At 33.0% G+C, this 17,573-nt stretch overlaps 1 protein-coding gene across 1 annotated transcript in view; it reads right to left on the bottom strand.

Annotated features, from left to right (window-relative positions):
* Positions 1-17,573, bottom strand: part of LOC124371708 (apolipophorins-like) — a gene marked incomplete at its 3' end in the record, with an annotated part of 61,076 nt that overhangs the window by 32,176 nt on the left and 11,327 nt on the right. Inside the window, exons 4-9 of the mRNA XM_046830044.1 lie at positions 11,093-11,283; positions 8,215-8,397; positions 7,710-7,865; positions 7,278-7,473; positions 5,676-5,904; positions 5,322-5,487 (exon numbers count right to left, since the gene is read on the bottom strand). Coding sequence (XP_046686000.1) covers positions 5,322-5,487; positions 5,676-5,904; positions 7,278-7,473; positions 7,710-7,865; positions 8,215-8,397; positions 11,093-11,283 — 1,121 coding nt within the window. The remainder of the gene's footprint in view (positions 1-5,321; positions 5,488-5,675; positions 5,905-7,277; positions 7,474-7,709; positions 7,866-8,214; positions 8,398-11,092; positions 11,284-17,573) is intronic.

Genomic DNA, 17,573 nt, shown 5'->3' with positions numbered 1-17,573 from the left:
TGAGAAATTAAATCCAATTAAGTATAGAATAGGTGACAAAGTATTAGTAAAAAACTATATTTTATCAAATGCATTAGATAAGAAGATTAAAAAATATTTCTTACTTTATGAAGGACCATATGTAACCGCAGGCATTAAAAGAGAAAATGTATATGCAATAAACAGATTAGACAATAATGAATTCTTTGGGATCCGTAATGTAAGAGAACTAAAGAGATTCATAGAATAAGAGTAAGTCAGATTAGTATAGGGTTGTATAAATATTTAGAATAAGATGTGACAAGGATAATGTAATATAGTAGATAGTATATGTAATATGTTTCCAGTAGGAGATGACAATATAAGGATATTACAATATTGTTTATCAGTAAGAATATATTTAGGAATTTTACAAGGTATTTGTGTATTATTATAACTTGTGAGTGTATAATCTGATAGAGTTAACTTGTATTGAACATTATGTTATGTGAAATGGACACGTTAAACATTATATTCAAAACATATAGAGGTTACAAGTATTTAATTTAAAAGTATTTAAAACTTTAGTACTGTTCTTATATATATATATATATATATATATATATATATATATATATATATATATATTCATTGATATTTGTATTAATTGTATTGATTTATATGTGCACTATAATTTGTCTAATCATTTAATATTAATTGTAATTTGTGTAATAGATTTATATGTACACTGTAATTTGTGTAAACATTTAATACATTATAATTTGTGTAATATGATTGTAAGCTTTGCTTTGATATTTTACTTTCTTTTAAATGAATACTTTTAAACAAAATTATCAAAAAATTTAAATAATAGCTTAATTGGACAAAAATTTAAAAGATTTAATTGGAGGAGAAATATAAATTGATAACAAATATGTGATCAATTTATATTTGGGGGTTGTGTAACAGGTCAAATTACGACATTTGAATATTCACGGGGAATTGGCAGACTGTGACGTCAATGAATCGGCAGACTGTGACGTCAGTGAATCACATGTCGGAATTGAGATTTATTTAATAACGAAGAAATTTATTGAACTTTATTCGGGAAAAGATTTGATTAATTAAAAAGAAGTAAACATAACCAAAATTCGTGTTTTACAAAAACATTAAATAGAATTACGCAGAAAAGCCAATTGTGGTATGAATGACTTGTATATTGATGACGTCATAAAGCACATGTTGCTAAAAATTTAAATAAAAAGCTTTGAAAAAATAATAAAAAGAAAATAGAAATACTTAAATTGATTAATTATAGTAAACGTAATAAATTTCAACAATAAAAAAAAAAAAGAATCAAATTAAATTTATTTGTGAAGACGCTGATTTGAACGAGAGAAGGGATGAGTATTGTTTTGAGTCGGTATCCGTCGTTTTATACGGAGATTCCTTCTTCTACCACCAGACTCGAAGCAAGGAGGTTGTGTTTAGTTCTCCTGGGATAGTAATGATCTGTTATATAGTATATTGAAATTTAATCAAGGATGGGATATTGTTTAGACTTTTAAAATTATCAAAGCACTGCAAGGTGAGTGAAATTATATGTGTTGAGAGTGTGACATTTAATAAATTAATCTCGTGGTCACTTGGTTTGACTTTCTTTAAATATCCCTTTTATAAAAAGTGTGGAGTGATGTTAAATTTTGTAATCATTACTTAACATATTTTGGAACCCTGACATACACACAGACTTGTCTCTGGTGATAACACCAGAGACGTTCAAATCTAATAATTTTTGAGTAATACCGAGGGAATACAGCTAGCATTGGGCAAGATGGCGACCGATACCATGATGAGGAACATGGTAAAACAACGTGCCACTGGTGACAAGGGGCGTACAACTACATGGTGAGTCAATAACTCTAAAGAACTGACTTTCAGCAAATTATCGCAACCAAAGTGAAGGTGACACACAGCAAATTGGCGTTATAACCTGGGACTCTCATCAAATTGACATCACTTCAAATTTACATACATCAAAAAGTCGCAGCAACGAGGGCCTTACATCAAATCTGACATACATCAACGCCACACGGGTTTTAATGACTAGGGTGTATGTTTTAAAATTTCTTTGTTACACGAGATTTTTGTATGATTGAAGCAATTCATTTTATTACTTTGTTATAGATGCTAAGGAAGTGGAATCGAACCTCAACTAGAGGGAGTTGGAGGGAGGAGCAGCTCCAGGAAGCTCTTGAAGCAATAAATAATAGTGCTCCAATGAGATCTGAGTTCATATATCCAAGAAAATGAATGTCTCTGCATTTGAAGACAAACGGACCTCTTTGTGCTGAATATGTTTGCTCCCGTAATGGATTTTATCAAACACACTAATGCAAGTATGACTAGTAAAATACTTTTAATCCTACACAACCACACAAGCCACATCTTGCTAGAATCATACAAAATCTGTTATGGTAACAGGGTAACCATGTTATTCATTCCCCCACATAGCTCTCATCGAACCCAAAGTTCATGATGTCACATTGTTTTCTCCTCTGAAAACCACCTTCTGTCGCCAGTGTGACTTAAGGATCAAGTCAAGTGCATTGGAAAAGATAACACCCTATAATATAGCAGGGCTGTTCAATGCAGCCTACTCTAAAGTGGCTACGGTTGGTAATGCTGTTTCAGGATTTAAGAGCACAAGAATTGATCCCTCAGACTCAAATATTTTATAGAAGAAGACTTTCTGGCCTCAGAAATGCTCATGCACTATCAAGAAATTCCTGATATTAGCATTGGGAATGATGAACAAAAAGGATCAGGACAACAAACTCCACAATCCAGCAACAAGAGACCACAAGTCAACAACAAGGTAGAATTTGTTGACATACTACCAAACAGCAACTGAAAATCGAAAAGTCACATAGAGCATACAAAATTCTGCTTAGGGAGTTTGCCATAAACTTCAGCCCAAAGTATGGTTGTGCCCTGTGTACCCAGTCCAACAAAAAGCAAGACCTTTGAAGAACTACGAGTAAGTACTGTTTAAAAAAAAAACAAGTAAAACTATTTTTTCAACACAATTTTATTTCTACGTAAAAGCTCAAACCTTAAACTACTTTTCGACATAGTTCCACACACCGATGTTCAAACACTTGTCATATCGGGTGATCAATTTGGCTATACCCTCTTCGTAGAAGGTTCCCGCCAATGAATGTAGCCATGACTCCACAGCAGTTTTCATCGTCGGTTTCAAAGCATTGGCCACCTAGCTCGTGTGCAGGAACAAGTGGCTGTCAAACGTGCCAAGTCCGGGCTGTACGGCGGGTGATCGAACTGCTCCCAACAAAATTGTCAAACACATGTTTGAGTGTTACTAGCCGTATGGGCCTAGCATTGTCACGGAGCAACACAATTCCGTTACTGAACATTCCTCTCCGTTTTTTTTAATTGCCCGCCTTAGTTTTCTTAAGGTTTTGCAATACCTTGCCACATTAATGGTTTCACCTCTTGGGAGAAATTCAATCAGTAAAACACCTTCCCGATCCCAAAAGATAGTGCACATGAGTTTTGTGCAGATATTGTCGTCTAATTTTTGCTTCTTCAGGGATTGCGTGTGTTGACACTCCATTGACTGCTGTTTGAATTGCAGTGTGACATGACGGACCCAAGTTTCTTTACCTGTCACAATTTTGTTTAAAAAATCCCTACCATCATCACTGTACCATGTGATAAAAGTCAAAGCACTTCCGAGTCTCTTGGTTTTGTGCACGTCAGTGAGCATTTTTGGAACTCATCGGGAACACAACTTGCGATAACCTAACCGGTCCGTAACAAATTCGTATAAAAGAGTGCGTGAAATTTTTTCAAAATCGTCAGATAGCATTTACACAGTGAAACATATCTTCTCTTAGATTTTTTTGCCAATTGCCCTTACCAGATCATCAGTGATAAGAGAAGGATGACCGCTCTGATTTTCATCATGCACGTTTGTTCAACCGCCATTGAACACTTTAACCTCCTTTCTCACCATTCCTTCACTCATCGTATCTTCCCCATAAACATCTCGAAGTTGATGATAAATTTCAGCCGGTTTCACATTGCTTGCATTCAAAAATCTTATAACAAAACAAATCTCACAATCGGCGGGATCACTTGTCTTAAACATTTTTAATATTCAGACAAAACTGAAAGCACACCGTAGAACAACTAAAATGGTGTGATTCAATAGCCAGTGAACAAGGACAACTAGTGAGCATGCGCGGAACACAGATTGCAGCGCTATGGCGGCAGTAGAATGAAACGGTACTTACTTTCTGAACACGCCTCGTAATTTCTTTACCTGTGTCTTAAAAAAGAAATATGGAAAAGATCAAGAATGGACCTCTTAAGCAACATTCTCAGCTCTTGACTGCAAATCCACAAAAGAATATTTTAGATGCCAAAGAAGAGAAAAGGAAAAGGTGATCTTGTCAATAAGAAGAATAAACCTGCAGCAAAAGACAAGATGAACATTCTGAAACATGTTAAAAATACAAAAGACAGCAAACAAAATAAAACACTGCAGAAAGTCTTCAAAGTTTGATGATTCAGACTCTCATGAATATTTGGACATACAGGAAGATAAAATTTGTGATGATGACGATAATAGATGACATGCCAGAATGTGAAAACAAAGAAGCATTCATTTTTGTTTCATTTGTGAAGAATTTGGGAAAATCAATGAAGAGTGGTACAGATGCACTAACTGTGGTCTATATGGGTCCATGCCCTGTGCAGCAATTTTGACTCTCCAGAAGACTACATCTGTGACCGTTGTTGTAAGTTTTCTTAAGCTTTTTAAGTCAAACTTGGAGTTCTAAACATCATTCATACTGTCTTTGAGTTGAGTTTTTCATTATATATTAAAATATTTCCATTACAATTTTTTGTTGTGAAAAATCTTACTTCTTTTTTCTCCATATGAATTACATCTGTAATAAGAGTCACTGCAAGGGTCTAAAATTAATACCTGATATTTAGCTGAATTTCTAGCTTAGGTGATCAATATTACCCCATCATCCCCTATGATTGTGCTACAGTATACCAAAGTGTGTGATTCAAATTCTCATTCATTGTAATTCTCATAATACACACACAATCACTTAATGTATGAGTGTAGGCATTGCTGACTCTTTTGGTAGGCATTATCTTACTACTAAAACAATGTATAAACAAAATATACATACATTTTTCATTAACAATATTAATATTTAATTATATTTAAATATACTAAATTCATTCTGTGTTTAATATTATCTGTTTAAATACAAAACTTGCATAGCACACCAAACTCAAATTTCAATCAACCAACTTACCATTAAGGAAGTGAGGGATCCTCTTGAGACATGTTTAACAAAGTTGAGGTCAAGATACCAGAGAAGGGCTGATTCCTCAGGAATTCTTTTACTACTAAGTAACTCTGCTGCAGCCTCAACTGATTCTGCACTCCCAGCATACAAAAGACCATCCAAGAAGAGGTTTCTAAAAATAATAATATTTCAATATGGATTAGTGAAATAATCATCAACATTAACCTTTTATTGCACTCAGACATACAGAATTATAAACGAATACTATACCATTTATTTAATTCTAAAAAGTTAAATTCCAATAACTACTAACCGTAGTTATTGCTTCAAATGTAAGCACTTCTTGAACATATAACTTACTTGGCTGTTTCGCCTTGAGCTGCAGAGTAAGCTGCCAAAATATTAACTTTGTTGCCTTGCTCAATGACATGAACAAGGTTAGCAAACTCTCTGGCTGCTTCAGGTGTGGCAACAGGATCTATTGCATTCACTGCCTTCCGTAGTGCAGCAGAAATAGTCCCTTGATTCTTAATACCATCTGAGTCATGTACAGCTTCATAGAAAACTCCTTTCGGGCTATTGAATTTTGCTGTAACAACCATAACATTATTAAAAATATATAACACTTGAAAAACCATGCTTATTACTAATAAAACAAGGTAAGAGTACACTACACCAATAGGTGTGTTGCGTAACAGGCTTTGCTGAAGTTCATGCATAGCTTCAAATGTATAAGACATTTCATCCTCGAGATGTATTGTGGACAGATATCATGCATAAAAAAAATTTAGTACAAAATAATTTAAATTATATAGATGGTCTTTCTTGAGACATCTTGCTACACGATACAAGCACATTTTTGTTTATTGACTTATGTTTCAAAGCGGTGTTGAAATAAAAAAAGTTCTGATGAGGTAGAGAGGGTACTACAATGCAAGAGTGTGCTGCAATCAAATCTTGCCACTGACTTTTAACATAATAGACTTTCCACTCCATTATTATAGAGTGGAATAATCGACTTTTAAAATCATAGACTTTTAGAGTAATTTACTTTAAAATAATATACTTTTAGAATAAAATAATAGACTCCACTCTATTATTGTTTCTCTTTACTGCATGAGTAAGTTATATAATATGTTATTATGTCATATGTTAAAATCTTAAATGCTTTTACTCAGCTTGTTTACAAATTTAATCATTCTTCTATTTTATCGCTGCTATCATGGTTACCCATAAAATTAAAGTAATGAAGTGCCATGTACCATAATCAAACTTAGTGTTTCGTTATGAGAAATGAAAAAAGATGTCATGCAGACAGATAGAAATGAAAATTTTCCAGTCCAACGAAATTAATAGAGTTTGCTAACACTCAACCAATAATGTGGCAAAAAGTTATATCTCATATGTTATTTAATCTAAACAACAATCACCACCAGTGTGTCTGTCCACCTTGATGGACTTACTACCTTATAAGACAAATATCTAAGTGGTCTGAGCCACTATTACTCATATGTTGGGACTGCTGAGTTACATTAGTTCAACCCAACTTTGCAAACATTTTGGTTTTTTTTCTGGTGAATTCGTATACTTAAATAATCACTGGTATGGTCAATTTGGTGGTCACATTAAAAGTGACCAATTTAGCCTGGATGATCATGAACAAGTTATAATAATCGATATAATCTTAAAGTAACATATGAAACATAATATGGCAATATACTGATTTAAACATGCTTGTCTTCTAAACAAAAAACTCTCTGATTTATTTATTATTTTATATAAGGGAGTGATATACAGCAAAAAATTAAATATAACCATAAAATAGTTATATTGTTAAGAAACAAAGTTAAACCAAACAAATCCGCAACACAAGCTAATCATATTAACATACAAAAAGCATAACTTCAAATAATTGGTATGATCATAAGTAGGTAAAATGTGACAATTTAAAAAGTATATCACCTGAAATTGCACCACGCCTTGAACTTTCCAAGGTGAGAGTGTAGAAGACCTTGACTGTTGCTCCTGCCTCAGGATTCATCAGAGGTCTGTAGTTGTATGTTTCTGTTCCCTCAGCCCTCTGTAGAACTCCATTCTCTATGTCCTGGGAGACTTTTAGTTCGGAACCGAGCAAAGGTGATGTCTCAAAACTGCCAAACTAAAAAATTATAATCTATGAATAATGCACATGCAGAATATTCATGAATTAATCACTTATCTTAGGATTTGAGGCATTTATTCTCTTGCTTACTAAACACTGTTGATATCTGAACACCCTATAGCTTAGGATAAGCTATAACAGATATCTGAACTTTTCCTTGGTATATAGTACTAGAGATTGATGTGATTTAAAATAATTCTAAAAATGGTGCTACTTTAATTAGGTATACTTACACTACTCTGGACTGCCTGGTACGGAGTTGTTGGAAATGGGAAATTAAACTCCTCTCGGAGAGCACATCTGTTCAAGTTCTTGAATTTTTGGATTTTGACCTTTGAGCCTTCATGAGATATAGTGAACTCAGTTGGGCAAATTCCAAATATATCATTCTGTCCAAAAACAAATAAATAAATGTAAATCTGTGTATATCATAACTATTATTCAAAGGGAAAATTCTATTTCTTTATTTTATCAGTTTAAAATATAAATATTCTCAGGTTACTTAATTTCAAATACAGTTGTAAAAAGAACTTACAGAATTATTTGAATCTTAGAAATAGGTTTATATCTGATCAATTAATCATTACTTCACCTTGTATTACTACTAATAATTTCAAGATGGTGTTACATTTTACCACCTCCTTAAACAAATCATCTCCAAAAACAGAGAAATATTTTAAATTGAATAACTCATGGAAGATAATTTTATTTTAATTACTGTATATTATTCACACTGACCTCACTAGCAGACCCACTGTCTTCATCCTGGTTCTTGACTGAACTCAAGAGAGAGATGACAGCTCGCTTGATGTTCAAACTGACTCCCTCGTCATCAGCCTTAGCACACAACTCATCCAGCTTTCCGTCACTATACGAGAACCTGATTGGCTTGGAACAGTCTGCATTCAGCCCATCGTATTCCTGGAACACAGAACTCATGATATTACCATAGTCTTTTGTTACTCCAGAATTATGTTCACAGCCAGGTGACAATAATTGAGAGCTGTTATATTTTCAATACAATCTGATACAAAAGATATAAAACTAAATATTTCAGAGACTGTGTTAAGCAGTAATACAATTTCTGATGTTTTATTTATTTTGAATGAGAATGATGTAATATTAAATTTGTTAGTTTAAAAGTGTTACTTAATTTTTTTGGCATATTTAGACATTTTGCCAACATACAAACAGAAATAATTATTACACAGTCAAACCCCCACTAATTCGAACCTATTTAATTCAAAAACATCTAAAACACAAATTATTTTCTGTTTCCCTGGAAAAACCTCCTTTATTTGTTAAGAACTTACATTGAAATTTTTTGGGTTGCTCATCTTACCTCTAGAATTAAAATTCTGACCTCTACAAATCGAAGTTGACCTCTAAATTTTGAATAATAGTATTTTCAATCTCTACATTTCAAAGTGCTCAATCTAATATTGAAGATCAAATTACATTTGAAGAGTTTGTAAATGTTGACGCAGATGTAGCAGTTTATGGAACTATGACTGATGAAAGAAATTATGAACCAACAGTAACAGCAAAGGAAGCAAAACAAGCATTACATTTGTTGTAAGTTTTTCTTGAACAATAAGTGATATTGATGATGGTGTGTTCTCTTCTATTGTGAGCATTGACAATGCAATTGACTTTCAAATGTTGCAGTCATTAAAATAATAAAAAATAACTGACTTTGAAAAAAATACAGTAACTGACTAAAACATGCATTGTATGTCCTTTAACAGTACAGTATACATTTTTTACCTCTATAATTAGAATTTCATTATATATTACCTCTGTAATTCGAAACCTCTTTAAATCAAAACCTCTACAATTCGAACGAAACAGTGTTTCCCCTGAACTTCGAATTAGTGAGGTTTGACTGTATTTATAAAAATTTATACTAAATTATAATAAGTTTAACCATAATTAATTTACTTATTTCTTGCATTATTAAAATAAAATTTCACATTATTTCAATGTTAGTTCTTGGATATAGATGTTATTGCTTGGATGTTTTTTATCTTGAGCAGCACTATAAAACATCATCCATATAAATAATATGATTTTTTGCCATTTCTATTTCCAAAGAGCAATTACACGACTGCAATACTCTGGGTAAGAGCTTGTTCTAATATGAAATTTGTTACTTTTTTATACCAACACCTTGTGCTTGGTCTCGATAATACAGGCTGTGCTTCAAGTTTCCATTCTTTTCCATTTGTCACTTTAACCTTACGGCTGTTTGATATACATATGCTACATATCTTTGCTCCAGCTATGATACAAGAGAGGTTAAATAAGTTTAGGCAGGTTTTATTGGCACCTTCAATTATAAGTGGCTAGGCCATGATGTTTCAACATTAACTTCAACAAACAAAAAGAAATTTTGTGTCAATATTTTCTATTTTTTCTTTAAAACACAAATTTTAAACGTTATATATTTATTCTGCGCCCATGAGCAGATGTACAAAAATATAAAAATAAATTAAATACATTTTTGAAATTATAGATAATTACAGCTTATGTAAAAACTAAGATAAAATAAAAAGCAAGAAGCTCACATTGCCAAAATATTGCTCTGCATGCTACTAAACTGCCACCGTTTACCAGATACTCATCTTCATAGTTTGTCAATTTAAATTTAAAATCTTAAGAAACTAAATTTTGTTTACCAGGGTTTCAAATGCGTAGTAATTGTTTGTAAATAACAAGAATTATGCTTTTACATTCCGAATGTTTTAATAAATAAGCGTATTTGTATAGAAAATTATGTGTCATGAAATATTTATTAATTACTATAATAATTCATTTCATCAACAGCTATCTAAATCTGTTAGTTTATATAACAGAACCTACTTTTATGTGGAATTCCAAAGCATTCTCCAAAAACAGAAGTAAAATTAAGTTTAGAAAAGAATAAACTGATTACTAGGGTGTCTTTAAACTTTTTGACAAATCCTTGTATGAGCCAGGTCTGGCTCTAATTAACTAATGTTTTTTCTGTGTATAAATTGGAATTTAGTTGTAAGTACTTTGATAGTGATGACAATATAAAAATACTGTTAAACAATAGGTGTAATCTCTGGTGGGTTATTTCTGTGTGTAAGGTTTGGATTATAAGGTCAAAACCTTCTACAATAAGTTCTTGAACACACATTGGTGAAAATTATATTAATAAAATATAATTTATTCATTCTTTTATGTAAAAATAATATTAATATGAAACCTGTTAAAATTAAAATGGGATTGGTTTTACCACTGGTACTCATACTTTCTAGATATATCTTGCATACTATAACTATAGTTTTTATAAGCTTCTGTATATTTTAAAACGTGTATTAACTTGTTGCACACTTACAGTAGCCTAATCCTATTTTTTTAAAGTTTTTACACCTCTAACTTACACTTCCTAAAACTCTAATCAAGCAATATGGAAATAAAGAATTACAAAATAGAAAGTTACAACATATTGCACCACACAGTAGCATATAGTGTGTTTTAAATTATTGTGCCATACTACAACTACTTTTTAAATGTGCTTAAAAATTTACACAAGAACAGATAAAGTTATCACTGGTATATGGATTGAATTAAGCAGAATTTTAATTACCTCATAATCTGGTCCTTCCACTAATAAGTTGGATAATCTGAGGACATGCTGACATTTGGATTCCGCAAAGACTTCAGCAGTGGCGGATATTTGAAGTGAAGTAACATCATCTGGTGAGCCAGGGAGATGCATTGTCGTCTGTCCTTGCAGTTGGTATTTATAATAATTTCCGGGCAGGAATGGGCCTCCAGCTAATGTACAGAAATAATAATTCATTTTATAAGTGGTTACTAGCACCATTGAGAAACTAGCTACAACATTATATTAAATGTCTATGTATGACTATTATATATCTTATTATTAAACAAAGTAGGTTATAATTAATTACAAAAGACTCAGGATTAACTTCAAAACATTGTAAAACTAAAAAAATGAAATAAAAAAAATGTTTTTAGAGCTTTATGGTAAATTTATGTGTAAGGAACATTTAATTAACACTAAACTAAAACCATTATGTTCAATAGTTCCTGAGATCTAAAAATGGAAACAATATTAATGCATACAGTATTAACATTAAACATTATTATATCAAGCTGTAGTAAGTTTAATAAACGTTTCAAGATTAAATAAATAATAAAGTCAAGCCAAAAGTATTTAAATCCACATTAACACATTCATTGCAGACAGCTCAATGTGGACTGAGGGGGCTGTGGGAGCATGATAGATCCTTATTGGGCATGTAGTGTAAATTAAAATGCCAAGCCTCAATGTGGTCCTGTTCTTTCATTAGGTGGCTGATACTGTCCTACATATTCTGAGTATTCTAGTACCTACCTCTATTTTAAATTTTATTGTTTATTATACATTCTTGTGTTTATTGTTAATTTATTACAAAATAAACCTTACTGAGCCTAGCAGTATTTCAGGTTATAGTAACATTGTACAACTAGTATGTAACTTCTTGAATTTTTCAGAATGTACATGTTGCATGTTGGGTGGTTCTTAATCCAGGTACTAAGACTTCTGCATTGGATTTTCAACATCATTTTTGACAATGTGTTTCGTAAGGAATTTCTACGGTAATAAATGTTTGGTGAAGATACAGTACTGTTAGTAGAAAAGAAGACTTTGTCCTGCTTGAGATGGTAATTCTTGTGGGCATTTAACAAAGCAAACACAATACTACCATGGCAATAAATTAGTTGTGTATGAAAAAGAAAAAAACCATGCAGTTAATGTTGAAAAGACACCACAAGAAGACTTCCAGATGTAGAAGTTAATTTTGTAAAATACTTTGGCATAATATCAATGACAACTTAGCATGGATCACCACATACTCTCTGTGTAAAGAATCTTAGCACAGAACTGTTTATTATCCGGAGAATGAAGAGCATCAGTAACACAGCAACAGTTCTGACTGCCTACTATAAAACTATACGAATCAGAACATGACATTTGCAGTGTGGGAAGACACAATAGTGGGAAACCTACAATGTACTGATATACAAAAAATGAGCAACCAGAATGCTTGTAGACTTTCTACCAAGATAATCTTGTATGGAAATGCTCAGAAACTTAAAATCCTCACTGTACTGAACCTTTACATACAAGCTACAGTTATTTACAGAATCTGTGTACAAAATCATCTCCAGTAGCAAGAACTGGCACCAATTACCACACCTAAATACCAGATATGCATCAAACTACTTCTGTCTGTGCATCATGTCACTCAACAGAGAAACATCAGACAAATACCAAGCTGTGTGGGAACTAAACTGTAGGTCTCTCCACCAGAGGAGTTGAAGAAGACAGGAAAGAAGCCACTTTAGGAACAAATTGAGAATCTGGGTGTAGCAATAGGAAATAGAACAAATCATTGTTAATTTTAATAACAGTTTATCATATGAGGTACTATTTAAATTTGTGCTAGTTATCAGTAAAGGTGATCAGTCTGATATTGAAAAGCACTCTAAATGAAACCCTCAGCACTGCAGTAAACATTCTAAAACAAACTGAAACTTACTTACTCTAACAATTTGTATACAGTGTAATGAATACACAATTGAATTAAAAGCATAAGTGCTGAGCTTGATGGTAACGACTATACATAAAGACAAAAATGCAAACACTATATATCTTCTATAAAAATGGGAAGATATAAAAACACTACTATTTCACTTTCAATATATTCCACTATCCCAAACAAGCCTGGACTAGTATAGGCTAGTGCCTTATGTCAATCCCACTGTACTTTGGTAGAAATAAAGATCGGCAAGAGATTGGTTGCATGACTACATATAAATGTACACAAAATCTACAGAGTTTGGATAAATCAATACACAATTATACCTCAGCTGTATACAGTTAGTCAAAAATGAACTACCATGGCAATGCCAGAAGATGGCATTTTCTCTATTTTTTCTAACAGCAGGCATTTTTTAACAGGTGTTTTGAAAACAAATGGATATGCAGAGGTGAACCTTATGAAAAACACAAACAGGAAGTGTTAACATACATTCCAGCACACATGCTGCAAGTCTCAGTGACAGTGACAGATGTCCGACTGCGGTTAGAGAAATATATATCAAACACAGGAGTTTTTGTTGAAATGTAGTTGAATAATCATAGGGAAGGGACCTTATGGATTAAGCTTTAATTTTATGCCAGTCACAATTTTCACCATAAATGATAAAATGTTTTAATGAAAATTATAAGATAGGTATTGATTTATCGACTACCCTGTTACAGTAGTATTAAAATACAAAATAAAAGAACATTATTGGGTTATAATCAGTGTTCTATTGACATAGTGTTCTATTGACATGTGACTTGCCTATGTATTTTTGTTATGAAATATTTATGTGGCCAATAAATGATTCTGATTCTGATAGGTAAAAAATAGTCAGTGATGGCATCCTGTAGGTCACATATGGACAAACTGATGACATCACTAAGTAGTGAGAGCACTACTTGAAGGTTTCTAGATTTCATGGGCTCTATTGATGTTTTCTAAGTTAAGGCCATGTATTACTTCAAATGACTTATAAATTCATAGGACACTCTTAATGAAGCAATAAGTTTATACAAGTAGATATTTTCATAAAAAAATTAACACAATCTTATATATATAAAAATCTTGAGTCACGATGTATGTTGCCAATAAACTCCAAAACGACTGAACCAATTTCAATCAAAATTTCACATGTATCCGTAATTTAGTCTAACTTAGAAGATAGGATAGTTATTATCTGAATTATTCGCTTATGTCGTGAATATAAACGAATAAAATGAAGAAAAAGTTTTCAAAGCGCCTGCACATTATAACCTGCAATTACGAGATAGATACGTATATTAAACAGTGAAACCACTATTTGAAGGCGCTAAGTTATGATGTATAATTGTCTAAACTAAATTTTTGGTTGAACTTAAAGGTTGAGTGGTAGGACCACTTTGTAATAAAATACATTATGCATGTACAATACATTTTTGACATATTTTCTTGATCGTGACATCAAGGTAAAATCTACATCGGGGTTGGAAATATAATTTACTTCAACCAGAAATGCTCATACGAGGGCAAAACTTACGAAAAGCGTGCGAAGCCGCGGGAAACAGCTAGTATATATATATATATATATATATAAAGTTTTAAATAATATTATGTTGTCATTCTTACATGTTTGGACAATTAATGCAATAATGAAATAGATAACTTTTAATGAATGAAAATAAATAAATAGTTAACTAAACAAACGTTAAACTGTCATTGATGTCATAGATAAAACAATTTATTTATTAAATATATATAAATACTGTATATATATATATATTATATATACAGTGCTCGATTTCTAGAAATTGAGGTACCGGAACTAAAACCTGCCAAGACTTATCCCCCACCCCCTTCTATTATATATCATTCCATCACCACAAAACAGTGTTTGCCTGTGTAAAGAATTAGGTTCTTGAAAGGAAAACAAGAAGATTTTATAGAACTCAAACTTCTTTTATTAACATAAATAGCAGTAGAGCAATACAGCGTTACTTTTTGTATTCGGATTATTTTTAAATATAGTCCAAAACTTTAACTTGTTTTAATCGTATTTCTTTTCTCTTGATCTCTTGTAACTTTTGACAGCTAGCGCTGAGTGGTGTCCAGAAACAAGCCAAGTGTCAACGTACTTTTCTTGTTGAAACAGCTGGAGAGGAGGTCCATTTATTTTTACAAAACAACAGGCCAGACACCGTTGTAATTTTGAGTGACAATCTCAGAGGTGTTATTATTAAATTCATTTGAGAGAAACCCTCTTTCACATTCACTTGATGAAATGGCAACGGAGTTGATCGACTGCTCGAGCCGACAGAGGCTGTCTGGTAACGTTCTGGAGTAGATATATTCTCTGAAACCCGTTATTAACTGCCTTTCATTAAGCTTAAACCTGGAAGCAAGTTCCCTCATTTAGTTTTCTCCGAACGTTGTTGGGATGTCTTCAGGCCAGTTTCTAGTGTCCATAACTTTGAAAGTTTCTGCTAACTTAGTGTCTTTTTCATTTAACAGTCTCGCTTCAATAGACGTTTTCAGTACTCCGTAAAATATTTCCGGGTTCATCGGTTGGTCGTTTACTCGACCAGCTTTTGTTTGGAGAGGAACACTGAAAAAAGACAAGTTGTCAACTGCTTCTTGGGCCATTTTAGAGTATAGACCAGGAGTTGTTTTCCTTTCTTCGAATAAAGCAACTACGATTTGCAATTTTCTATTTGCATAGCTCAAATCTGCGTTGCAATGCTGTAAAGCTTCACTTAGTTCTGAAAGCTCTTGTAAAGCCATCAAACCCAGGTCTAATATGAAATTTATATCTGTGATTTTGTTGAGGAGGCCAGAAAAAGTACTTCTTTATTTGTTGTCTCTAGTTGTATCATTTGAAGCTTCTTTGAAGTGTTGTACTAACGCCTCGTAGGACTCCCATACAGCTGAGACAGATCTGAAACTAGATGCGACCCAACGGGTGCTCAAAACTCTTCAAATTTTTAAAGTTTCTGCCTCTAATAGATTCGCACAGTTCCGGAGTTCCCTACTGTTCTTTGGTGAGGCGTGATAGATAACATAGAGTTTAGCAATAAAGGATTTCAATCTGCTTACTCCTGAAACAGATTTAATAACGTCTGAAACTGACAGCTCAAGTCTGTGGTTTGCACAGTGCCAGACAAAAATAGAAGGGAATTTCTGACAAAATAATGCCCCAATTCCTTTGTGTTTTCCGAGCATGGTAGCAGCACCATCACCAGTTAAGCTTGTCAAGTTATCGCTTAAAAACTGCTCAGATAACCCATTTGAATGAAGGCAGTTCATTAAAGAGTCAAATACTTTCTTTAGCGGTAACGCCATCAAGTTCTACCAGATCCAGAAATACGTTAGTGGAGCCACACATACCAGTTTTTTTCAAAGAACACCGGACGTATACAATAAAACTTGACTTATTACTTAAGGAAGTGGATTCATCAATTATCAGACCAACTTTTGTCTCATTCTCAATAATTTCACTTACGAATTTTTTCTTCATTTCCTTACTGATGTGCAAAGCAATGTTAGCACAAGCTTTGTCAGAATGTAAAATGCGACCCATGTTAATCCCGTTAAGTTCTTGTAAATCTATTTCTGTTTCAAACTCATTAAAGGATTGATTTTCTTTAACAACCCTGTATGCCGTTCGAAATATTTTTTCAGTCACTTCTTTTTCCTGGGAACGCTGTTTCAAGATATTTTTCTCCAATGCTCCGTCTTTAGCTTCGGATAAAATTTCATCTGCTGCTTTATGGCCAGCACTCTCTTTGTGGCCATGAATTTTTTTCCTTAATGAAGTTTGTTTTTTCTCTTTTGTGTCTCCATAACTGTCTATCTCACCATATGCCCATGCTTTTGAAATTTTCATGCCTGTTTTTTTCTTTACAGATAAGATCCCAACTTCCTTACTAGTCCTACATCCTAACATTCCATTTTTAATAAACAACCAGTCATACCTTTTGCAAAATTCTGTTTTTTGCGAGTTATTCCAACAATCTGGCAAGTCATTGTTGCATTCAATCTGCTGTTCTTTTTCTTTAGGGGGTTTCACATTAATTTCAAATCTGGTTACATTTTCACTGCTAGAAGATGGTTTTGACGTCTATGAAATCTGTTGTTCATGGTTGTCTGGACATACAACAGTTCTTTTAAGTCTTCTACTGTCACCCGAAGACGAAAAGTAATCTGTTAATTTTTTGTTTATTTTACTTCACTAACAAATACAAACACATAAAAATATGTAACCTCAATGAAGTAACATAATAAATGCAAGAAAACCACGTTTTCGATGGAGAGGCGCATACACATTTGAAACCACTACTACTGAGCAACTGAGCGAATGCATAATACGACACGTCGACACAGCCAAACGGGCGGGTCTATACGTCGCTGATGGAGGAGAGGGAACATGTGGGGGGGAGTTAGTAATCGGGCGAGTCTATATGCTACTGACGGAGGGGAAGACGCATGTGGAGGAGG

The sequence above is a fragment of the Homalodisca vitripennis genome, unplaced genomic scaffold (assembly GCF_021130785.1).
Source record: "Homalodisca vitripennis isolate AUS2020 unplaced genomic scaffold, UT_GWSS_2.1 ScUCBcl_1864;HRSCAF=6016, whole genome shotgun sequence".
In the NCBI taxonomy this organism is placed as follows: Eukaryota; Metazoa; Arthropoda; class Insecta; order Hemiptera; family Cicadellidae; genus Homalodisca; species Homalodisca vitripennis.
Note: the sequence above shows the minus strand (reverse complement) of the source record. Positions and strands in the feature narration are given on the sequence as shown.